Genomic DNA, 24,838 nt, shown 5'->3' with positions numbered 1-24,838 from the left:
GCGTTCCCTTCCGGCCTGCGCGGGCTCGATCTGCCTGCCAACTGGTGACGTCAGGGCCGGCTCAGGCGGCTATTGGTGAACTGGAAGCGCCTCAGCCAATGGTGGAGCCCGGGAAAGGGCCCGAGTCTAAAAGTTTAGCTCCGGGATCAGAGCCAGCAGCGCCATGGGGTCCCGGAGGGTGCTCGGCCTGGGGCTGCTCCTGGGGCTGTTCCTCGGGGGAGCCGTGAACGGTGAGCGCGGGGTGGGGGGCGCCCGGGAGACCCTTCCCTGGGCATTGGGACCTCCTCGCATGGGACCTTTCCTCTTTGCGTCGAACCGCCCTTGGAGCCTCTTCCCAGCAAGAGAGATTGGCCATTGGAATGTGCTGCCCAGGGAGGTGGTGGAGTCACCGTCCCTGGAGGTGTTCAAGAGGGGATTGGACGTGGCACGTGGAGCCGTGGTTTAATTAGTCAGGAGGTGTTGGGTGACAGGTTGGACTCTGAGGTCTTTTCCAACCTTCTTGATTCTATGATTCTATGAAATATTGCTCTCCGTGTGTGTGTGTCTCCCCAGCTCTGCCCCAGCTGCCTTTGTCACCTCTCCCAGGGCCTGAACTGCTGCCACAGCCGTGACCTGAGGGCTGCGCTGGCTTTGTGTGGGGGCAGATCCTTGGGAACCCCTGCAGACCCCTGCCAACCCCTACAGAGTGAGTTGACCCCTGCCAACCCCTAAAGACTCCAACAGACCACTGGCAGACCAGTATCGACCCCTGGCAGACCCCTACTGACATCTACCGACCTCCGGAAGACCCCTACTGACCTCCACGGACCCCTGCAGACCCCAGCAGAGCTCTGCAGGGTCGAGGGACCCCCGCAGGAGGCTCTGGCGAGGCGGCGCCGCGGATGAGGCCACCCCCGATGGCAGCTTCCCGTCTGCCGCACCCCCAGCAGGACCCTCCCTGGCTGCAGTGCGGAGGGGGCTGAGCTCCGGGGGTCACCCGCCTCCGCTGGGGACAGAGCGGTGCCCTTCGTCCTCTGCCCTTTCCCCAGTCCCGAGTCCCTTTCACTTTCCTTTCCAACCTGCGCTGGCTCGATCTGCCTGCCGCCCGATGACGTCAAAGGCACCTCAGGCTGCTATTGGTGGATGGGAAGCACCTGAGCCAATGGTAGAGCCCGGGGCGGGGCCTGGCGCTAAGTGTCGCTCCGGGATCAGAGCCAGCAGCGCCATGGGGTCCCGGTGGGTGCTCCGCCTGGGGCTGCTCCTGGGAGTCTTCGGAGGAGCCGTGAACGGTGAACGCGGAGTGTGGGACACCCGGGAGACCCTTCCGTGGGCACTGGGATCCCCCCTCCCATGGGACCTTTTCTCTTTGCGTCGCGACCCCCTTGGAGCCTCTTCTCTTGGCATCGCAGTCCTCCCTCAACCTCTCTCCTCTTGGCACCTTGAGCGCCCTGGACCCCCTCTCCTTGGCACAGGGACCCCCCCTGGATCCCCTTCTTTTGGCACCGGTGTCCCACCGGACCCCCTTATCTTGCCACCGCCCCCGCCGGACCGCTTGGCACCGGGATCCCACTGGACTCCTTCTCGGCATCGGCATCTCCCGGTACTCCCTTCTCTTTTCGCGGGACCCTCCCTGTACTCCCCCCTTCTGGCATCGGGATCCCCCTGGAGCTTTTCTCTTGTCACCGGCAGCCCCCGGAACCCCTTCTCGTGACACCGTTCGGCTCCTGGACCCCTTCTAAGCGTCGGACCCCACCCCCCCACCTCTCTGCTCCATTCTCTTTGCACCCAGACCCCCTCTGGACCTTCTCTCGACGTCAGCACCCCCTCGGACCCTCTTCCCCTTGGAATCCCGGCTCCAACAGCCCCCAGCCCCTTATTTCCTTGAGACCTCATCCCCCCCAGGCTCTCTTTTGTAGAACCCAGGACCTTCCTCCCGGTCACCTTCCTCCTCATCCCCCCAGGGCTGCACTCCCTGCGCTATTTCTACATCTCGGTGGCGGAGCCCAGCTGGGGGCTGCCTCAGTTCACGGCTGTGGGGTACGTGGATGGGGTCCCCATCGCTCGCTACGACAGCAGCACGGGAAGGGTGGAGGCCAAGGCAGAGTGGATGAAGGCCAACCTGGACCAGGAGTACTGGGATGGGCAGAGCCAGATTGAACAGAGCAACCAGGAGATGGTCCAACAGAGCCTGGACAACGTGCGGGCGAGATACAACCAGAGTGGGAGTGAGTGGGGCTGGCAGGGGGCTCTGAGGGGCTGGCAGGGGGCTCTGAGGGGCTGGAAGAGGCACTGTGGAGCTGGCAGAGTTCCCCCCCACAGTATCCTGCTGTGCCCTGCTTGGTCCTGCTGTCACAGGGCTCCAGCTGCACTGTCCCCAGCTCCAGGGGGTCCTGGCTGCCCTGTGCCAGCTTCACACCACCTGGGATTTGCTGATCTGATTCCAGGGAGGCTTCTGGTCACCCCCATCCCTCCAGTGCCCAGGGCCCCAGGCAGGACAGGGACAGCCTGAGCACCCCTGGCCTGGGGCTGGGGGTGCTGCTGGGGGGTCTGTGCCCCACTGAAGGCCCTGGGCTGCAGCAGCCACTCAGCCTTGGGGCCTTGGTTGTGTTCCAGGGCCTCAGACACTGCAGTGGATGTATGGCTGTGACCTGCTGGAGGATGGCAGCACCAGGGGGTACCATCAGTATGCCATCGATGGGAGAGACTTCCTGGCCCTCAATGAGGACATGAAGACCTTCACTGCAGCAGACCAAGCAGCTGTGCTCACCAAGAGGAAGTGGGAGGAGGATGGCACAGTGGCTGAGCACTGGAAGAACTACCTGGGGCACATCTGTATGGAGTGGCTGAAGAGATACCTGAGCTATGGGCAGGCTGAGCTGGAGAGGAGAGGTGAGGGAGGGAGAGAGGCCCAGAGGCAGCTCCTGCCTGGGAGTCCCAACCCTGACCCAGCCTCTGCCTGCGCTCAGCTCTGAGCCCCTGCCCCTGAGCTCCTCACCCAAAGGGCTCTGGAAGCTCTCCAGGGGCTGGGTCTTGGGTCCCAGCAGGGTGAGGATGCTGAGGAGCTGAGCTGGGGCTGGGGTCCCAGGATGCTGAGGACCTGAGGATGGAGGGCCAAGCCCTGGCAGTATCTGAGGCTGGGGTCCCAGCTGGGTGAGGATGCTGAGCAGCTGAGCTTGGAGGGGGCCAAGCCCTGGCAGCATCAGGAAGTGCTGGCTGGCTGCATCCCTCCTGCAGCCCCCACCCCCTCCCCTCTTGTCCCCCAGAGCCCCCAGTGGTGCGAGTGTCAGGGAAGGAGAGCCAGGGCATCCTGAGCTTGTCCTGCCGCCTGTATGGCTTCTACCCGCGGCCCATCGGCGTCAGCTGGCTGAAGGGGGCCGAGGTGCGGGACCAGGACACCCAGCGGGGCAGCATCGTCCCCAACAGCGACGGCAGCTTCTCCACCTGGGCCTCCATCGAGGTGCTGCCGCAGGAGCAGGAGCTCTACCGCTGCCGGGTGGAGCACTCCAGCCTGCCCCAGCCCCGCCTCTACTCCTGGGGTGAGCCTGGGGGCGGCCGGCAGGGGCCGGGAGGGGTTTGGGGAGGGCTTGAGGGGGGCTGGGAGAGGCTTGGGGTGGAGGTTTTCCCTTCTCCTTACCTTCTCCCTGCTCTTCTCCCCTCCCCCAGAGCCGGGGGGGTGGTCGCTGTCTGTGGTGCTGGCAGTGGTCGCGGCGGTGGTCGCTGCCGTGGCTGCCGTCGGGATCGGAGGCACCGTCTGGAAGCTGAGATCAGGTAACAGCTGAGGGGGAGAGGAGGCAGAGAGGGGTAGGCGTAAGGCTGGGAGGTGGGAAGGGAGGGGAAAGGATGGGACAGAAAGAAGGGAGAAGAGGGGTGAGAACGGGATGGGAAGCGATGGGATGGGAGGGGAAGGAATAGGAAGGGATGGGAGGGAGGAGAGGTGAAGGGAGGGGACAGGAAAGGAAGGAGGGGAAGGGGACTGAGGGGAAGGGGAGTATGGGAGGGGATGAGAAAAGTGGGGAAGGGAAGGATGGGGTGGAAGGGAATGGGAGGGGAGGGGAGGGATGGGAAGGGGGAGGATAGGATGGGACTGGAGGGGATGGGAAGGGAGAAGAGGGGAAGGAATGGGAGGGAGGGGATGGGAAGGGAAGGGAAGGGAAGGGCTGCCGGCAGGAGCCTGCCAGGGCAGCAGTGCTGAGGCTGAAGCCTTCTACCCTGTGCAGGGAAGCAGCAGCAGAACAAAGGCTTCAACCTGGTACCACCAGGTGAGGGCCTCACCTCCTCTGTCCCCCTTATCCCCTTTCCTCCTTCTCCCCTTTCCCCCATTTCATGCCTCCCACCCCACCTCCCGCGGCCCCTGGCCTCTGCCCACAGCCACTGCAGGAGGGGCACCCCCAGAGCCCCCTTCCCAGTGCCTTGGGGGCTGGGAGGGGACCCTGCCTGACTCTGCCTCTTCCTCTTGGCCATGCAGCTGCCACTGCCTGAGCACAGGGACCCTGTGCCAGCCCCGGATGGGACTCTTCTGCCTCCAGCAGCTCCTCCTGGGTCCCACCACACCTCCACCACCCTCTGCACTGCCTTGGTTTCCTTTCCTTGGGCTTCTCCTGGGTGGTCAATAAATATTGCTGTGTGTATCCCCCCAGCTCTGCCCCAGTTGCCTTTGCCACCTCTCCCAGTGCCAGAACTGCTGCCACAGCCATGGCCTGAGGGCTGGGCTGCCTTTGGGTGGGGGCAGATCCTTGGGGACCCCTGCAGAACTCTGCCAACCCTTATATTCTAATCGACCCCCATGGACCCCTGCCAACCCCTGAAGACTCCAACGGCCCCAAACAGACCCCTGGCAGACCAGTACCGACCTCTGGCAGACCCCTACTGACCTCTACGGACCCCTGCAGACCCCAGCAGAGCTCTGCAGGGTCGAGGGACCCCCGCAGGAGGCTCTGGCGAGGCGGCGCCGCGGATGAGGCCACCCCCGATGGCAGCTTCCCGTCCGCCGCACCCCCGGCAGGACCCTCCCTGGCTGCAGTGCGGAGGGGGCTGAGCTCCGGGGGGGGGTGACCGTTCGAGGCTGTGCCTTTAAGAAAGGGACAGTGCTGGAAGCCTCTGGCTGAATGCTTTGGTGTGGAATGAGAACATTCAGCTATTCTAAAGGAATTTCATTGGTAGAGAGGGAAAATGCAGCTTGAAGTTTTAGCTCAGCCTGAGCCTCAGTCAGCTCCAGTCCGTTCTGTCTTTTCAGCCTCCCTGCTTCTGCCTCTCAGCAGCAGCAGCTGGAGCTCACCTGGAGAGAGAAGAAAACTACTCCTTGCATGTGCTTGAAGCTGACAGAATTGTCCTCCTCAATAATTAGCTTCTCTCTCTCTCTCTAAGCCTTTTGGGGAGAAGGGAGGTAGGGGGAGAGAGGGGGGCACAGAGGGGGGGAACCCTCCTCTGCCTAGGGGAGGGAGTTTTGTTCTGTATTACTCTCTTTGCTGTGCATTCCTCTGTGTGTTGTAAACGTTGTGCGTTGTGTCCATGCTCAGGGCATTGCATCCTGCTTCTAGATACAGCTTGGCTTCTCCGGCTGCGCTGGCTGCGGTTGCTTTGGGGGGGAGGGAGAACTTGCCCTCACCACCACAGGGGGGCACCCGCCTGCGCTGGGGACGGATCGGAGCCCTCCGCCCCCTGCCCTTGCCCCAGCTCCGCTTCGGGCATTCCCTTCCCACCCGGCCGGGCTGGATCTGCCTGCCAAGGGGCGGCGCTAGCGGAGCGCTTCAGGCTGCTATTGGTGGACGGGAGGTGCTGTGGGCGTGGCAGCCTCGCAGGGGGCGGGGCGGGGCGGGGCGAGAGGCTCCTACACGTTCCAAGGCTGTAGCTGCCACTGCCCTTGGGCTCCAGCTGCGGGGAGAGCGTAGAGTTTGGTTCCGTGCATCAGAGCCAGCAGCGCCATGGGGTCCCGGGGGTTTTTCGGCTTGGGTTTGCTCCTGGGGGTCCTCAGAGGAGCCGTGAACGGTGAGCGCGAGCTGGGGGGGGGACCCGGGAGACCCTTCCGTGGGCACTGGGACCCCCCCCCCCGCCCATGGGACCTTCTCTCTTTGCGTCGCGACCCCCTTGGAGCCTCTTCTCTTGGCATCGGAGTCCCCTCTCAACCTCTCTCCTTCTCTTGGCACCTTGAGCGCCCTGGACCCCCTTTCCTTGGCACAGGGACCCCCCTGTGCTTTCTTCCTGGCACTCGTCCTCCCTCCGTCCGTCAGTCTGTCTCGTTTCCCCGTGCGTTCTCCGTCCATCCTGCGCCTTTCCGCCCCGCTCTGCTCCCCCCAGCCCCACATCCCCCGGCCCGGACCTACTTTTCTTGGCATGTGGACCCTCCTCTGGTCCCTTCACATGGTACCGGTCCTCCGTCTGTCCCTCCGTCCGACGTCCGGTGTCTCGGTGTGTGGTGTCTGTCTTCTGTCGTCCGCCGTCGTCGGTCTGTCCTCTGTTCTCCGCCCATCCTGCGTCTTTCGGTCCCGCCCTCCCCCCAGCCCCACCCGGACCTCGTTTTCTTGGCATCGGGTAGCTCCTGGACATCTTCTAGGTATCGACACTCACTTCAACTCCCTGATCTCGGCACCGGGACCCCCCTGCAGCCTCTCTCCCTGGCACCCCAGCTCCTGCACCCCGCAGACCCTCCCCAGGCTCTCTCTCTTGGCACCCAGGACCTTCCTCGTCCCCCCAGGGCTGCACTCCCTGCGCTATTTCCACATCTCGCTGGCGGAGCCCAGCTGGGGGCTGCCTCAGTTCACGGCTGTGGGGTACGTGGATGGGGTCCCCATCGCTCGCTACGACAGCAACAGCAGGAGGATGGAGCCCCTGAGGGAGTGGATGAAGGCCAACCTGGACCAGGGGTATTGGGATGGCCAGACCCACACTGAACAGATCAACGAGAGGATGAACGAACTGAACCTGGTTATCGTGCAGGCGAGATACAACCAGAGTGGGAGTGAGTGGGGCTGGGAAGGGGTTCTGTGAGGTGAGAGGGGGTTCTGAGTGGCTGGCAGGGTGTTCTGTGGGGCTGGAGGGAGGCTTTGTGGGAGAGGAGAACTCCCAACCCCCACATATCCTGCCCTGCCCTGCCTGGTGCCACTCTCACAGGGCTCTAGCTGCACTGTCCCCAGCCCCAGAGGGTCCTGGCTGCCCTGTGCCAGCTTCACACCGCTTGGCATTTGCTGTTCTGATTCCAGGGGGACTTCTGGTCACCCCCATCCCTCCAGTGCCCAGGATCCCAGGCAGGACAGGGACAGCTCTCATACCAGAGCCTGAGCTCCCCTGGCATGGGGCTGGGGGTGCTGCTGGGGGGGGTTGTGCCCCACTGAAGACCCTGGGCTGCAGCAGCCATTCAGCCTTGGTTGTGTTCCAGTTCTGCATCATTGGAAATTCCCTTCCCACCCGGCCGGGCTGGATCTGCCTGCCAAGGGGCGTGGCTAGCGGAGCGCTTCAGGCTGCTATTGGTGGACGGGAGGCTCCGTGGGCGTGGCAGCCTCGCAGCGGGCGGGGCGGGGCGGGGCGAGAGAGCTCGCAGACCGGACACCGGACACCGGACACCGGACACCGGACACCGCACACCGCACACCTCCTGTTGTGTCTGCTCTCTGTCGAGTTACGCTCAGGAGTCATAGCCAAGTGTCGCTCCGGGATCAGAGCCATCAGCGCCATGGGGTCCCGGTGGGTTCTCGGCTTGGGTTTGCTCCTGGGGGTCCTCGGAGGAGCCGTGAACGGTGAGCGCGAGCTGGGGGGGACACCCGGGAGACCTTTCCATGGGCACTGGGACCCCCCCCCCCCGCCCATGGGACCTTTTCTCTTTGCGTCGCGACCCACATGGAGCCTCTTCTCTTGGCATCGGAGTCCCCCCTCAACCTCTCTCCTTCTCTTGGCACCTTGAGCGCCCTGGACCCCCTTTCCTTGGCACAGGGACCCTCCTGTGCTCCCTTCTCTTGGTACCGGTTGTCCGTCTTAGTGTTTCTTCTCTCGTCGTCGTCCGTCTTGTCTCCTTCTCCCTCGTCTGTCCTGGTTTTCCGTTCGCCTCCAATCCTGCGTCTTTCCGTCCCGCCCTGCCCGCCTATTTCCACATCTCGCTGGCGGAGCCCAGCTTGGGGCTGCCTTTTCCGCAGCTCCGAGTTCCTTTCTCTTTCCTATCAACCTGCCTGCCAAGCCGTCACATCAGAGGCTGTTCACTGCTATTGTTTGAGGGGAAGCGCCTCAGCCAATGGTGGAGGCTGCCAAGGGGACTCTGTGCCAAGTTTAGCTCAGGAGTCATAGCCGGCAGCGCCATGGGGTCCCGGTGGGTTCTGGGCTTGGGTTTGCTCCTGGGGGTCCTCGGAGGAGCCGTGAACGGTGAGCGCGAGCTGGGGGACACCCGGGAGACCCTTCCGTGGGCACTGGGACCCCCCCGCCCATGGGACCTTTTCTCTTTGCGTCGCGACCCCCTTGGAGCCTCTTCTCTTGGCATCGGAGTCCCCTCTCAACCTCTCTCCTTCTCTTGGCACCTTGAGCGCCCTGGGCCCACTTTCCTTGGCACCGGGACACCCCCCCCCGCCCCCCCCGTGCTCCTTGTTGCTGGCAGCGGTTCTCCATCTTCCGTCAGTCTGTCTCGTTTCCCCGTGCGATCTCCGCCCACCCTGCGCCTTTCCGACCCGCACCGCTCGCCCCAGCCGCACCCCCCCTGCCCCCCTTCCGGACCTCCTTTTCTTGGCATCGGGTAGCTCCTGGTCCCCTTCTAGGCATCGACACCCCCTTCAACTCCCTTATCTCGGCACCGGGACCCCCCTGCACCCTCTCTCCCTGGCACCCCAGCTCCTAGACCCCGCAGACCCTCCCCAGGCTCTCTCTCTTGGCACCCAGGACCTTCCTTGTCCCCCCAGGGCTGCACTCCCTGCGCTATTTCCACATCTCGCTGGCGGAGCCCAGCTGGGGGCTGCCTCAGTTCACGGCTGTGGGGTACGTGGATGGGGTCCCCATCGCTCGCTACGACAGCAACAGCAGGAGGATGGAGCCCCTGAGGGAGTGGATGAAGGCCAACCTGGAGCAGGGGTACTGGGATGGCCAGACCCACACTGAACAGATCAACGAGAGGATGAACGAAGTGAACCTGGTTATCGTGCAGGCGAGATACAACCAGAGTGGGAGTGAGTGGGGCTGGGAAGGGGTTCTGAGTGGCTGGCAGGAGGCTCTGTGGGGCTGGCAGGGGTTCTGTGGGGCTGGAGGGAGGCTTTGTGGGAGAGGAGAACTCCCAACCCCCACATATCCTGCCCTGCCCTGCCTGGTGCCACTGTCACAGGGCTCCAGCTGCACTGTCCCCAGCCCCAGGGGGGTCCTGTCTGCCCTGTGCCAGCTTCACACCACTTGGGATTTGCTGTTCTGATTCCAGGGGGGCTTCTGGTCACCCCCATCCCTCCAGTGCCCAGGATGCCAGGTAGGGCAGGGGCAGCTCTCATACCACAGCCTGAGCTCCCCTGGCATGGAGCTAGGGGTGCTGCTGGGGGGGTCTGTGCCCCACTGAAGGCCCTTGGCTGCAGCAGCCACTCAGCCTTGGGGCCTTGGTTGTGTTCCAGGGCCTCAGACACTGCAGCAGATACATGGCTGTGACCTGCTGGAGGATGGCAGCACCAGGGGGTACTATCAGAGTGCCATCGATGGGAGAGACTTCCTGGCCCTCAATGAGGACATGAAGACCTTCACTGCAGCAGACCAAGCAGCTGTGCTCACCAAGAGGAAGTGGGAGGAGGATGGGACAGTGGCTGAGAGGTTGAAGCACTACCTGGAGAAAACCTGTGTGGAGTGGCTGAAGAGATACCTGAGCTATGGGCAGGCTGAGCTGGAGAGGAGAGGTGAGGGAGGGAGAGAGGCCCAGAGGCAGCTCCTGCTTGGGAGTCCCAACCCTGACCCAGCCTCTGCCTGCGCTCAGCTCTGAGCCCCTGCCCCTGAGCTCCTCACCCAAAGTGCTCTGGAAGCTCTCCAGGGGCTGGGGCTTGGGTCCCAGCAGGGTGAGGATGCTGAGGAGCTGAGCTGGGGCTGGGGTCCCAGGATGCTGAGGAACTGATAATGGAGTGCCAATCCCTGGCAGCAGCTGGGGCTGGGGTCCCAGCTGGGTCAGGAAGCTGAGGATGCTGAGCAGCTGAGCTTGGATGGGGCTGGCTGGCTGCATCCCTCCTGCAGCCCCCACCCCCTCCCCTCTTGTCCCCCAGAGCCCCCAGTGGTGCGAGTGTCAGGGAAGGAGAGCCAGGGCATCCTGAGCTTGTCCTGCCGCCTGTATGGCTTCTACCCGCGGCCCATCGGCGTCAGCTGGCTGAAGGGGGCCGAGGTGCGGGACCAGGACACCCAGCGGGGCAGCATCGTCCCCAACAGCGACGGCAGCTTCTCCACCTGGGCCTCCATCGAGGTGCTGCCGCAGGAGCAGGAGCTCTACCGCTGCCGGGTGGAGCACTCCAGCCTGCCCCAGCCCCGCCTCTACTCCTGGGGTGAGCCTGGGGGCGGCCGGCAGGGGCCGGGAGGGGTTTGGGGAGGGCTCGAGGCGGGCTGGGAGAGGCTTGGGGAGGAAATTTTCCCCTTCTCCTCCTTAGCCTCTCTCTGCTCTTCTCCTCCTCCCTCCACCCCCAGAGCCGGAGGGGCGGTCGCTGCCTGTGGTGCTGGCAGTGGTCGCGGCGGTGGTCACGGCGGTGGCTGCCGTCGGGATGGGCATTGCCGTCTGGAAGTGGAGATCAGGTGAGAGCTGAGGGAGAGGGGAGGCAGAGGGTGGTGGGAGGAAGGCTGGGATAGGGTGGAAGGGGTGGGGTGGGATGGGATGGGATGGGATGGGATGGGTGGGATGGGATGGTTTGGGATGGGATGGAGGGGAGGGGCTGGGATGGGGACCCTGGGAGGTGCTGCCAGGCAGTCCCCGAGCCTGGCAGGGCAGCTGATGACTTCCTCTCTGTGCAGGGAAGATCAGAAGAAAGGCTTCACCCGGTACCACCAGGTGAGTACCAAGGCCTCACCTTCCCCTTCCTCTTGTCCTTCTCCCCTTCCCCTTCTCCCTGCCCATGCCTCCCACCCCACCTCCTGCCCCCTGCCCTCTGCCCACAGCAGGAGGGGTACCTCAGACCCCCCCATCCCAATGCCTTGGGGGCAGGGAGGGGACCCTGCCTGACTCTGCCTCTTCAGCCCTGCAGCTGCCACTGCCTGAGCACAGGGACCCTGTGCCAGCCCTGGACGGGACACTCCAGCAGCTCTGGGAGGATAGGACCTCCACCACCCTCTGCAGTTGCCCAGTTTAGGCTTCTCCTGGGTGGTCAATAACCACTGCTGTGTGTATCGCCTCCCCCCAGCTCTGCCCCGCTTGCCTTCGTCACCTCTCCCACTGCCTGGGACCGTGGCCACAGCCCTGGGCTGAGGGCTGGGCTGGCTTTGGGTGGGGGCAGAGTTGATGTTCTCCGATGGGGTTGGGGAGGGAGCAAGGAGAGGGCCTCCAGCCCTTGTCCTGGGGGAGGGAGGTGTGGCTGGGACAGGATTGGGGTGGTAGGGGTGGGGTCCAAGTAGCAGGGGTGCGCGGGGTGCCAGCATCAAGGGTGTGCGGGGTGCCACTATCAAGGGTGCGCGGGGCACCAGCATCAAGGGTGCGCGGGGTGCCAGCATCAAGGGTGCACAGGGGGCCAGCATCAAGGGTGCAAAGGGGGCCAGCATCAAGGGTGCATGGGGTACCAGCATCAAGGGTGCACAGGGGGCCAGCATCAAGGGTGCACAGGGTGCCAGCATCAAGGGTGCGTGGGGTGCCAGCATCAAGGGTGCACAGGGGGCCAGCATCAAGGGTGCACAGGGGGCCAGCATCAAGGGTGCACAGGGTGCCAGCATCAAGGGTGCGTGGGGTGCCAGCATCAAGGGTGCACAGGGGGCCAGCATCAAGGGTGCAAAGGGGGCCAGCATCAAGGGTGCATGGGGTGCCAGCATCAAGGGTGCACAGGGGGCCAGCATCAAGGGTGCACAGGGGGCCAGCATCAAGGGTGCGTGGGGTGCCACTATCAAGGGTCTGCGGGGTGTTGAGGAGCGGCTTGAATTGCAGCTGCTTGAGCAGGCAGCAGACTCCATCCTGTTGTTCCCTGCTCGCAGTTAGCCGGTGTGCTGCTGCAGCGAGGCCGCCTTGTGGCTGTGCTCGCAGCTGCTTACAAGATAACAGCATGCGAAACAGAGTGTGTGTGAAACAAAGAGCTAGTGAGAAAGCAGCCTGTGAACATAACCCCAAGGAGGCTGTTGTAGTTTGAGCTGGGTGCCCCCCTGGTGCATTCACTTCCTGTGTCCAGAAGTCCAGCCCAGAGGGATGGACACAGGAAATTGTGTATTTCCTACCATAATTCTTTGCACCACTATAAGATCCAGTGCGGAGTCTGGCACTTCCTCTTTCCTTCCCTCTCCGAGACTTGGTAACTGGGGGAGAGATCTCCCGGCCATGGGCCTGATTGGGCCCAAGGCCACAGAGGGGGATGGGCAGACTCAGGCCTGGCCAGCTGAGACTAGCCCAGCAGAGGGAGGGGGAAGAAGGAGCCCTGGGGGTTTTGGATGCACCCTCAGGTGGGGATGGGATCTTTCTTTGTCACTGCGCTTTGGGTTTTCTGTAACATTCACTGCTTTCTATTTAAACTTTCATCACTTTTGCAATCCATTTGCCTGAGTGTTTTATTCCTGCCTGTGGTGGGGAGGGGACCTGCCCCCAACCCATTACATTTTGGCGCCCAACGTGGGGCCAACTGCAGCTCGGATTGCAAAAGATGGAGAGTTTAAATTTAGTTCTGGGCGTCGGTTTGGGTTTGGAAGTTGGGGCTCAGGTTTTGTGTTACCGGGGCGACTGTGTGAACTCCTGTGGACTGCAGAAGGATAGCTGGTACGTGGCTGATGGCATGGAAGTCCCTCCTGTTGCTTGGGAACAGCGAGGGGTGGTTCTTTCTGTGACTTTCTGCCCAGGGTAGCTTAAGAATGCTCGAGTAGCCTAAGAAGGCGAGACCTGCCTTCTCCTCGTTCTCTGCGGAGCGGCAGGGAGCGGAGGAGGGGCAGCGGCAAGCAGAGCGTGGTCGGCCCGCGGCCGCTGCGGGGAGCGGACACCCGCGGCGAGCGGGCAAGCGACTGCTGGAGGTGACTCGGACTCTGCATCGCGGCGACAGAGACGGCGGGGGCCGGGCCGGGCCGCGTCCAAGCGGCGGCGGCGGCACCGCCCGAGCCGGGCTGCGTTCAGGCGGCGGCGGCAGCTGTAAATCTTTCCCTGGTGTTTTCGGACGTGTTCCGAAAATGGTGCCGAGCACCTGGCTCCGCCTCCCTGCTTCTTCAGCGGGCTGTGGCGCAGCTCCTCCCTCTGCCGGGGGTGGAGGTTGTGCAGCCGGATGCTGTCCTGCCTCGGTACGCGAGCGCCCAGCCGGGGGGTGCGGAGTGCCTCTGACATGCATCCGTGTAGCTTTGGTCCGCGTGAAAGCGGTTGGCTGCGGCACCCTGGATGGATTGAAAAAGGCAGTCGTGGAGCCGGATTGTTCCGACTGGCCTGTCCCAGGGGTGGAGAATTTGCCGCTGAATAGGAGAGTAAAGGCTTGGCTGAGAAGTTGTGAGGTATTTCCAGGTGACCAGGATGTCCCAAGGAGTCCACAAGGAATTCACACTGTAGGAGAAGGACTGCGTCGCTGGGAGGTTCCATCACATGAGGAAGAACAACTGGAATGGACTGATGCTTGAGCCTGAATGAGAGACTGTTTGAGTGGACGCCCAGATGAAGATATGGACTCTGCCGGACTTGTCATCAGAAGTTTTCTGATCTGATGATGTGTTTGGGTGCAAGGATTATGGTATGAAATACAGGGGTGGCATGTTGTAGTTTGAGCTGGGTGCCCCCCTGGTGCATTCACTTCCTGTGTCCAGAAGTCCAGCCCAGAGGGATGGACACAGGAAATTGTGTATTTCCTACCATAATTCTTTGCACCACTATAAGATCCAGTGCGGGGACTGGCACTTCCTCTTTCCTTCCCTCTCCGAGACTTGGTAACTGGGGGAGAGATCTCCCGGCCATGGGCCTGACTGGGCCCAAGGCCACAGGGGGATGGGCAGTCTCAGGCCTGGCCAGCTGAGACTAGCCCAGCAGAGGGAGGGGGAAGAAGGAGCCCTGGGGGTTTTGGATGCACCCTCAGGTGGGGATGGGATCTTTCTGTGTCACTGCGCTTTGGGTTTTCTGTAACATTCACTGCTTTCTATTTAAACTTTCATCACTTTTGCAATCCGTTTGCCTGAGTGTTTTATTCCTGCCTGTGGTGGGGAGGGGACCTGCCCCCAACCCATTACATTTTGGCGCCCAACGTGGGGCCAACTGCAGCTCGGATTGCAAAAGATGGAGAGTTTAAATTTAGTTCTGGGCGTGGGTTTGGGTTTGGAAAGTTGGGGCTCAGGTTTTGTGTTACCGGGGCGACTGTGTGAACTCCTGTGGGCTGCAGAAGGATACCTGGTGCGTGGCTGATGGCATGGAAGTCCCTCCTGTTGCTTGGGAACAGCGAGGGGTGGTTCTTTCTGTGACTTTCTGCCCAGGGTAGCTTAAGAATGCTCGAGTAGCCTAAGAAGGCGAGACCTGCCTTCTCCTCGTTCTCTGCGGAGCGGCAGGGAGCGGAGGAGGGGCAGCGGCAAGCAGAGCGTGGTCGGCCCGCGGCTGCTGCGGGAGCGGACACCCGCGGCGAGCGGGCAAGCGACTGCTGGAGGTGACTCGGACTCTGCATCGCGGCGACAGAGACGGCGGGGGCCGGGCCGGGCCGCGTTCAAGCGGCGGCGGCGGCACCGCCCGAGCCGGGCTGCGTTCAGGCGGCGGCGGCAGCTGTAAATCTTTCCCTGGTGTTTTCGGACGTGCTCCGAAAATGGCGCCGAGCACCTGGCTCCGCCTCCCTGCTTCTTCAGTGGGCTGTGGCGCAGCTCCTCCCTCTGCCGGGGGTGGAGGTTGTGCAGCCGGATGCTGTCCTGCCTCGGTACGCGAGCGCCCAGCCGGGGGGTGCGGAGTGCCTCTGACATGCATCCGTGTAGCTTTGGTCCGCGTGAAAGCGGTTGGCTGCGGCACCCTGGATGGATTGAAAAAGGCAGTCGTGGAGCCGGATTGTTCCGACTGGCCTGTCCCAGGGGTGGAGAATTTGCCGCTGAATAGGAGAGTAAAGGCTTGGCTGAGAAGTTGTGAGGTATTTCCAGGGGACCAGGATGTCCCAAGGAGTCCACAAGGAATTCACACTGCAGGAGAAGGACTGCGTCGCTGGGAGGTTCCATCACATGAGGAAGAACAACTGGAATGGACTGATGCTTGAGCCTGAATGAGAGACTGTTTGAGTGGACGCCCAGATGAAGATATGGACTCTGCCAGACATGTCATCAGAAGTTTTCTGATCTGATGATGTGTTTGGGTGCAAGGATTATGGTATGAAATACAGGGGTGGCATGTTGTAGTTTGAGCTGGGTGCCCCCCTGGTGCATTCACTTCCTGTGTCCAGAAGTCCAGCCCAGAGGGATGGACACAGGAAATTGTGTATTTCCTACCATAATTCTTTGCACCACTATAAGATCCAGTGCGGAGTCTGGCACTTCCTCTTTCCTTCCCTCTCCGAGACTTGGTAACTGGGGGAGAGATCTCCCGGCCATGGGCCTGACTGGGCCCAAGGCCACAGGGGGATGGGCAGTCTCAGGCCTGGCCAGCTGAGACTAGCCCAGCAGAGGGAGGGGGAAGAAGGAGCCCTGGGGGTTTTGCATGCACCCTCAGGTGGGGATGGGATCTTTCTTTGTCACTGCGCTTTGGGTTTTCTGTAACATTCACTGCTTTCTATTTAAACTTTCATCACTTTTGCAATCCGTTTGCCTGAGTCGTTATTTCTGCCTGTGGTGGGGAGGGGACCTGCCCCAACCCATTACAGAGGCCGGGTACGGTAATGTAACCCTGGACCAATGCCATTGGTGCATATTTACCTGAGATGCTTTGTAAATATTGCCGTTGAAAATCAAGTTGAAGCTTGCTTCTCAGTCACACTGATTGCTGCCAGTCCTTCCCTCACCAGTCCTCACTGATGGATTTCTTACCAACGGCAGGGTGCCAGCATCAAGGGTGCGGTGTGGTGCCAGCACCAAGGGTCCGTGGGGTGCCACTATCAAGGGTCTGGGGGTGCCGGCATCAAGGGTGTGTGTGTGGTGCCAGCATCAAGGGTCCGTGGGGTGCCACTATCAAGGGTCTGGGGGTGCCAGCATCAAGGGTGTGTGTGGTGCCAGCATCAAGGGTCCGTGGGGTGCCACTATCAAGGGTCTGGGGGTGCCAGCATCAAGGGTGTGTGTGGTGCCAGCATCAAGGGTCCGTGGGGTGCCACTATCAAGGGTCTCCGGGGTGCCAGCATCAAGGGTGTGTGTGTAGTGCCAGCATCAAGGGTCCGTGGGGTGCCACTATCAAGGGTCTGGGGGTGCCAGCATCAAGCTTCCCTGCGGTATCACTATCAAGGGTGTGTAGGGGGTGCCAGCATCAAGGGTCCGTGGCATGCCCCTATCAAGGGTGTGGGGGTGCCAACAGCAAGGGTGTGCAGGGTGCCAGCATCAAGGGTCCCTGGGGTACCACTCTCAAGGGTGTGTGGGGTGCCAGCATCAAGGGTCTAAAGCATGCCAGAGGAGAAACGCTCCTGGTGGGTTTCGAACCAGAGACCTTTCCCACAGCAGGCAAACACCGCTGCCCCCAGCCCCACATCCCCCCACCCGGACCTCCTTTTCTTGGCATCGGGTAGCTCCTGGGCCCCTTCTAGGCATCGAGACCCCCTTCAACTCCCTTATCTCGGCACCGGGACCCCCCTGCAGCCTCTCTTCCCTGGCATCCTAGCTCCTGCACCCCGCAGACCCTCCCCAGGCTCTCTCTCTTGGCACCCAGGACCTTCCTTGTCCCCCCAGGGCTGCACTCCCTGCGCTATTTCCACATCTCGCTGGCGGAGCCCAGCTTGGGGCTGCCTCAGTTCACGGCTGTGGGGTACGTGGATGGGGTCCCCATCGCTCGCTACGACAGCAACAGCAGGAGGATGGAGCCCCTGAGGGAGTGGATGAAGGCCAACCTGGAGCAGGGGTACTGGGATGGCCAGACCCACACTGAACAGATCAACGAGAGGATGAACGAAGTGAACCTGGTTATCGTGCAGGCGAGATACAACCAGAGTGGGAGTGAGTGGGGCTGGGAAGGGGTTCGGTGAGGTGTGAGGGGGATCTGAGTGGCTGGCAGGAGGCTCTGTGGTGCTGGCAGAGGGTTCTGTGGGGCTGGCAGGAGGCTCTCTGGGGCTGGCAGGGGTTCTGTGGGGCTGGAGGGAGGCTTTGTGGGAGAGGAGAACTCCCAACCCCCACATATCCTGCCCTGCCCTGCCTGGTGCCACTGTCACAGGGCTCCAGCTGCACTGTCCCCAGCCCCAGGGGGTTCTGGCTGCCCTGTGCCAGCTTCACACCACTTGGGATTTGCTGTTCTGATTCCAGAGGGGCTTCTGCTCACCCCCATCCCTCCAGTGCCCAGGACCCCAGGCAGGACAGGGGCAGCTCTCATACCACAGCCTGAGCTCCTCTGGCATGGGGCTGGGGGTGCTGCTGGGGGGGGTTGTGCCCCACTGAAGACCCTGGGCTGCAGCAGCCATTCAGCCTTGGTTGTGTTCCAGGTCTGCATCATTGGAAATGCCCTTCCCACCCGGCCGGGCTGGATCTGCCTGCCAAGGGGCGTGGCTAGCGGAGCGCTTCAGGCTGCTATTGGTGGACGGGAGGCTCAGTGGGCGTGGCAGCCCCGCAGTGGGCGTGGCAGCCCCGCAGTGGGCGGGGCGGGGCGGGGCGAGAGAGCTCGCAGACCGCACACCGGTCACCGCACACCGCACACCGGACACCGCACACCGCACACCTCCTGTTGTGCCTGCTCTCTGTCGAGTTACGCTCAGGAGTCATAGCCAAGTGTCGCTCCGGGATCAGAGCCATCAGCGCCATGGGGTCTCGGTGGGTTCTCGGCTTGGGTTTGCTCCTGGGGGTCCTCGGAGGAGCCGTGAACGGTGAGCGCGAGCTGGGGGGGACCCGGGGGACGCTTCCGTGGGCACTGGGACCCCCCCCCCGCCCATGGGACCTTTTCTCTTTGCGTCGCGACCCCCTTGCAGCCTCTTCTCTTGGCATCGGAGTCCCTCCTCAACCTCTCTCCTTCTCTTGGCACCTTGAGCGCCCTGGACCCCCTTTCCTTGGCACAGGGACCCTCCTGTGCTCCCTTCTCTTGGCACCGGTCCTCCGTCCGTTAGTCTCTGTCATTTCCCCGTGCCTTCTCCGTCCATCCTGCTCCTTTCTGTCCCGCTCCGCTCCCCCCAGCCCCACATCCCCCCACCCGCACCTCCTTTTCTTTGCATCGGGTACCTGCTGGGCCCCTTCTAGGCATAGAGACCCCCTTCAACTCCCTTATCTCGGCACCGGGACCCCCCTGCAGCCTCTCTTCCTGGCATCCCAACTCCTGCACCCCGCAGACCCTCCCCAGGCTCTCTCTCTTGGCACCCAGGACCTTCCTTGTCCCCCCAGGGCTGCACTCCCTGCGCTATTTCCACATCTCGCTGGCGGAGCCCAGCTGGGCGCTGCCTTTTCCGCAGCTCCGAGTTCCTTTCTCTTTCCTATCAACCTGCCTGCCAAGCCGTCACATCAGAGGCTGTTCACTGCTATTGTTTGAGGGGAAGCGCCTCAGCCAATGGTGGAGGCTGCCAAGGGGACTCTGTGCCATGTTTAGCTCAGGAGTCATAGCCAGCATCGCCATGGGGTCCCGGTGGGTTCTGGGCTTGGGTTTGTTCCTGGGGGTCCTCGGAGGAGCCGTGAACGGTGAGCGCGAGCTGGGGGGGACCCGGGAGACCTTTCTGTGGGCACTGGGACCCCCCCCCCGCCCATGGGACCTTTTCTCTTTGCGTCGCGACCCCCTTGGAGCCTCTTCTCTTGGCATCGGAGTCCCCTCTCAACCTCTCTCCTTCTCTTGGCACCTTGAGCGCCCTGGGCCCACTTTCCTTGGCACAGGGACACCCCCCCCCACCCCCGTGCTCCTTGTTGCTGGCAGCGGTTCTCCATCTTCCGTCAGTCTGTCTCGTTACCCCGTGCGATCTCCGCCCACCCTGCGCCTTTCCGACCCGCACCGCTCGCCCCAGCCGCACCCCCCCCCGCCTTCCCGGACCTCCTTTTCTTGGCATCGGGTAGCTCCTGGGCCCCTTCTAGGCATCGAGACCCCCTTCAACTCCCTTATCTCGGCACCGGGACCCCCCTGCACCCTCTCTCCCTGGCACCCCAGCTCCTAGACCCCGCAGACCCTCCCCAGGCTCTCTCTCTTGGCACCCAGGACCTTCCTTGTCCCCCCAGGGCTGCACTCCCTGCGCTATTTCCACATCTCGCTGGCGGAGCCCAGCTGGGGGCTGCCTCAGTTCACGGCTGTGGGGTACGTGGATGGGGTCCCCATCGCTCGCTACGACAGCAACAGCAGGAGGATGGAGCCCCTGAGGGAGTGGATGAAGGCCAACCTGGACCAGGGGTACTGGGATGGCCAGACCCACCTAGAACAGATCAACGAGAGGATGAACGAAGTGAACATTGACATCCTGCAGACGAGATACAACCAGAGTGGGAGTGAGTGGGGCTGGGAGGGGGTTCTGTGAGGTGGGAGACTCTTTTGTGGGGCTGGCAGGAGGTTCTGTGGGGCTGGCAGGGGGCAGGGTTGGGAGAGGAGAACTCCCAACCCCCACATATCCTGCCCTGCCCTGCCTGGTGCCACTGTCACAGGGCTCCAGCTGCACTGTCCCCAGCCCCAGGGGGTCCTGGCTGCCCTGTGCCAGCTTCACACCACCTGGGATTTGCTGATCTGATTCCAGAGGGGCTTCTGCTCACCCCTATCCCTCCAGTGCCCAGGACCTCAGGCAGGACAGGGGCAGCTCTCATACCACAGCCTGAGCTCCTCTGGCATGGAGCTAGGGGTTGCTGCTGGGGGGGTCTGTGCCCCACTGAAGGCCCTTGGCTGCAGCAGCCACTCAGCCTTGGGGCCTTGATTGTGTTCCAGGGCCTCAGACACTGCAGCAGATACATGGCTGTGACCTGCTGGAGGATGGCAGCACCAGGGGGTACTATCAGAGTGCCATCGATGGGAGAGACTTCCTGGCCCTCAATGAGGACATGAAGACCTTCACTGCAGCAGACCAAGCAGCTGTGCTCACCAAGAGGAAGTGGGAGGAGGATGGGACAGTGGCTGAGCACTGGAAGCACTACCTGGAGAAAACCTGTGTGGAGTGGCTGAAGAGATACCTGAGCTATGGGCAGGCTGAGCTGGAGAGGAGAGGTGAGGGAGGGAGAGAGGCCCAGAGGCAGCTCCTGCTTGGGAGTCCCAACCCTGACCCAGCCTCTGCCTGCGCTCAGCTCTGAGCCCCTGCCCCTGAGCTCCTCACCCAAAGTGCTCTGGAAGCTCTCCAGGGGCTGGGACTAGGGTCCCAGCAGGGTGAGGATGCTGAGGAGCTGAGCTGGGGCTGGGGTCCCAGGATGCTGAGGAACTGAGGATGGAGGGCCAAGCCCTGGCAGCAGCTGGGGCTGGGGTCCCAGCTGGGTCAGGATGCTGAGGATGCTGAGCAGCTGAGCTTGGATGGGGCTGGCTGGCTGCATCCCTCCTGCAGCCCCCACCCCCTCCCCTCTGTCCCCCAGAGCCCCCAGTGGTGCGAGTGTCAGGGAAGGAGAGCCAGGGCATCCTGAGCTTGTCCTGCCGCCTGTATGGCTTCTACCCGCGGCCCATCGGCGTCAGCTGGCTGAAGGGGGCCGAGGTGCGGGACCAGGACACCCAGCGGGGCAGCATCGTCCCCAACAGCGACGGCAGCTTCTCCACCTGGGCCTCCATCGAGGTGCTGCCGCAGGAGCAGGAGCTCTACCGCTGCCGGGTGGAGCACTCCAGCCTGCCCCAGCCCCGCCTCTACTCCTGGGGTGAGCCTGGGGGCGGCCGGCAGGGGCTTGGGGGCGGCCGGGAGGAGGGCTTGAGGGGGGCTGGGAGAGGCTTGGGGAGGAAGTTTTCCCCTTCTCCTCCTTAGCCTCTCTCTGCTCTTCTCCTCCTCCCTCCACCCCCAGAGCCGGAGGGGCGGTCGCTGCCCGTGGTGCTGGCAGTGGTCGCGGCGGTGGTCACCGTCGTGGCTACCGTCGGGATGGGCATTGCCGTCTGGAAGTGGAGATCAGGTGAGAGCTTAGGGGGAGAGGAGGCAGAGGGTGGTGGGAGGAAGGCTGGGATAGGGTGGAAGGGGTGGGGTGGGATGGGATGGTATGGGATGGGATGGGATGGTTTGGGATGGGATGGAGGGGAGGGGCTGGGATGGGGACCCTGGGAGGTGCTGCCAGGCAGTCCCCGAGCCTGGCAGGGCAGCTGATGACTTCCTCTCTGTGCAGGGAAGATCAGAAGAAAGGCTTCAACCCGGTACCACCAGGTGAGTACCAAGGCCTCACCTTCCCCTTCCTCTTGTCCTTCTCCCCTTCCCCTTCTCCCTGCCCATGCCTCCCACCCCACCTCCTGCCCCCTGCCCTCTGCCCACAGCAGGAGGGGTACCTCAGACCCCCCCTCCCAATGCCTTGGGGGCAGGGAGGGGACCCTGCCTGACTCTGCCTCTTCAGCCCTGCAGCTGCCACTGCCTGAGCACAGGGACCCTGTGCCAGCCCTGGACGGGACACTCCAGCAGCTCTGGGAGGATAGGACCTCCACCACCCTCTGCAGTTCCCCAGTTTAGGCTTCTCCTGGGTGGTCAATAACCACTGCTGTGTGTATCGCCTCCCCCCAGCTCTGCCCCGCTTGCCTTCGTCACCTCTCCCACTGCCTGGGACCGTGGCCACAGCCCTGGGCTGGGCTGGCTTTGGGTGGGGGTAGAGTTGATGTTCTCCGATGGGGTTGGGGAGGGAGCAAGGAGAGGGCCTCCAGCCCTTGTCCTGGGGGAGGGAGGTGTGGCTGGGACAGGATTGGGGTGGTAGGGGTGGGGTCCAAGTAGCAGGGGTGCGCGGGGCGCCAGCATCAAGGGTGTGCGGGGTGCCACTATCAAGGGTGCGCGGGGCGCCAGCATCAAGGGTGCGCGGGGTGCCAGCATCAAGGGTGCGCGGGGTGCCAGCATCAAGGGTGTGCGGGGTGCCACTATCAAGGGTGTGTGGGGTGCCAGCATCAAGGGTGTGCGGGGTGCCAGCATTAAGGGTGTGTGGGGTGCCAGCATCAAGGGTGCGCGGGGTGCCAGCATCAAGGGTGCGCGGGGCGCCAGCATCAAGGGTGCGCGGGGCGCTAGCATCAAGGGTGTGTGGGGTGCCAGCATCAAGGGTGCACAGGGGGCCAGCATCAAGGGTCTGCGGGGTTCCACTATCAAGGGTGCGTGGGGTGCCAGCATCAAGGGTGCACAGGGGGCCAGCATCAAGGGTCTGCGGGGTGTTGAGGAACGGCTTGAATTGCAGGGACATGGTTCTGTGGAGCAGCTGCTTGAGCAAAGTGTGCAGGCCGGACTCTGTCTTGCTGTTCCCTGCTCGCAGTTAGCCGGTGTGCTGCTGCAGCGAGGCCGCCTTGTGGCTGTGCTCGCAGCTGCTTACAAGATAACAGCATGCGAAACAGAGTGTGTGTGAAACAAAGAGCTAGTGAGAAAGCAGCCTGTGAACATAACCCCAAGGAGGCTGTTGTAGTTTGAGCTGGGTGCCCCCCTGGTGCATTCACTTCCTGTGTCCAGAAGTCCAGCCCAGAGGGATGGACACAGGAAATTGTGTATTTCCTACCATAATTCTTTGCACCACTATAAGATCCAGTGCGGAGTCTGGCACTTCCTCTTTCCTTCCCTCTCCGAGACTTGGTAACTGGTGGAGAGATCTCCCGGCCATGGGCCTGACTGGGCCCAAGGCCACAGAGGGGGATGGGCAGACTCAGGCCTGGCCAGCTGAGACTAGCCCAGCAGAGGGAGGGGGAAGAAGGAGCCCTGGGGGTTTTGCATGCACCCTCAGGTGGGGATGGGAGCTTTCTTTGTCACTGCGCTTTGGGTTTTCTGTAACATTCACTGCTTTCTATTTAAACTTTCATCACTTTTGCAATCCGTTTGCCTGAGTCGTTATTTCTGCCTGTGGTGGGGAGGGGGTCTGCCCCAACCCATTACATTTTGGCGCCCAACGTGGGGCCAACTGCAGCTCGGATTGCAAAAGATGGAGAGTTTAAATTTAGTTCTGGGCGTGGGTTTGGGTTTGGAAAGTTGGGGCTCAGGTTTTGTGTTACCGGGGCAACTGTGTGAACTCCTGTGGGCTGCAGAAGGATAGCTGGTGCGTGGCTGATGGCATGGAAGCCCCTCCTGTTGTTTGGGAACAGCGAGGGGTGGCTCTTTCTGTGACTTTCTGCCCAGGGTAGCTTAAGAATGCTCGAGTAGCCTAAGAAGGCGAGACCTGCCTTCTCCTCGTTCTCTGCGGAGCGGCAGGGAGCGGAGGAGGGGCAGCAGCAAGCAGAGCGTGGTCGGCCCGCGGCCGCTGCGGGGAGCGGACACCCGCGGCGAGCGGGCAAGCGACTGCTGGAGGTGACTCGGACTCTGCATCGCGGCGACAGAGACGGCAGGGGCCGGGCCGGGCCGCGTTCAAGCGGCGGCGGCGGCACCGCCCGAGCCGGGCTGCGTTCAGGCGGCGGCGGCAGCTGTAAATCTTTCCCTGGTGTTTTCGGACGTGCTCCGAAAATGGCGCCGAGCACCTGGCTCCGCCTCCCTGCTTCTTCAGCGGGCTGTGGCGCAGCTCCTCCCTCTGCCGGGGGTGGAGGTTGTGCAGCCGGACGCTGTCCTGCCTCGGTACGCGAGCGCCCAGCCGGGGGGTGCGGAGTGCCTCTGACATGCATCCGTGTAGCTTTGGTCCGCGTGAAAGCGGTTGGCTGCGGCACCCTGGATGGATTGAAAAAGGCAGTCGTGGAGCCGGATTGTTCCGACTGGCCTGCCCCAGGGGTGGAGAATTTGCCGCTGAATAGGAGAGTAAAGGCTTAGCTGAGAAGTTGTGAGGTATTTCCAGGTGACCAGGATGTCCCAAGGAGCCCACAAGGAATTCACACTGCAGGAGAAGGACTGCGTCGCTGGGAGGTTCCATCACATGAGGAAGAACAACTGGAATGGACTGATGCTTGAGCCTGAATGAGAGACTGTTTGAGTGGACGCCCAGATGAAGATATGGACTCTGCCGGACATGTCATCAGAAGTTTTCTGATCTGATGATGTGTTTGGGTGCAAGGATTATGGTATGAAATACAGGGGTGGCATGTTGTAGTTTGAGCTGGGTGCCCCCCTGGTGCATTCACTTCCTGTGTCCAGAAGTCCAGCCCAGAGGGATGGACACAGGAAATTGTGTATTTCCTACCATAATTCTTTGCACCACTATAAGATCCAGTGCGGAGTCTGGCACTTCCTCTTTCCTTCCCTCTCCGAGACTTGGTAACTGGGGGAGAGATCTCCCGGCCATGGGCCTGACTGGGCCCAAGGCCACAGGGGGATGGGCAGTCTCAGGCCTGGCCAGCTGAGACTAGCCCAGCAGAGGGAGGGGGAAGAAGGAGCCCTGGGGGTTTTGGATGCACCCTCAGGTGGGGATGGGATCTTTCTTTGTCACTGCGCTTTGGGTTTTCTGTAACATTCACTGCTTTCTATTTAAACTTTCATCACTTTTGCAATCCGTTTGCCTGAGTCGTTATTTCTGCCTGTGGTGGGGAGGGGACCTGCCCCAACCCATTACAGAGGCCGGGTACGGTAATGTAACCCTGGACCAATGCCATTGGTGCATATTTACCTGAGATGCTTTGTAAATATTGCCGTCGAAAATCAAGTTGAAGCTTGCTTCTCAGTCACACTGATTGCTGCCAGTCCTGCCCTCACCAGTCCTC

The 24,838-nt window shown here is 62.4% G+C and overlaps 2 protein-coding genes across 2 annotated transcripts; both read left to right on the top strand.

Moving 5' to 3' along the window:
• The first annotated feature begins 8,249 nt into the window (after positions 1-8,249).
• LOC104301077 (class I histocompatibility antigen, F10 alpha chain-like) lies at positions 8,250-12,076 on the top strand. The gene is given in 7 exon segments (XM_054179311.1): positions 8,250-8,325; positions 8,853-9,116; positions 9,543-9,818; positions 10,176-10,448; positions 10,588-10,725; positions 10,909-10,945; positions 12,073-12,076. Coding segments are annotated over 7 exon segments (1,056 nt in total). The 5' UTR covers positions 8,250-8,261.
• Positions 12,077-12,140: 64 nt separating this feature from the next.
• On the top strand, positions 12,141-22,578 carry LOC104308126 (uncharacterized). The gene is made up of 10 exons (XM_054179313.1): positions 12,141-12,152; positions 16,740-17,170; positions 17,625-18,002; positions 18,713-18,801; positions 19,327-19,590; positions 20,018-20,293; positions 20,650-20,922; positions 21,064-21,201; positions 21,376-21,413; positions 22,489-22,578. Exons 1-10 carry the CDS (start codon positions 12,141-12,143, stop codon positions 22,576-22,578), a joined length of 1,989 nt encoding a protein of 662 aa, XP_054035288.1.
• Positions 22,579-24,838: the final 2,260 nt, after the last annotated feature.

The sequence above is a fragment of the Dryobates pubescens genome, unplaced genomic scaffold (assembly GCF_014839835.1).
Source record: "Dryobates pubescens isolate bDryPub1 unplaced genomic scaffold, bDryPub1.pri scaffold_104_arrow_ctg1, whole genome shotgun sequence".
Classification (NCBI taxonomy): domain Eukaryota; kingdom Metazoa; phylum Chordata; class Aves; order Piciformes; family Picidae; genus Dryobates; species Dryobates pubescens.
The sequence above is the reverse complement of the archived record's forward strand: the minus strand, read 5'-3'. Positions and strand labels throughout refer to the sequence as shown.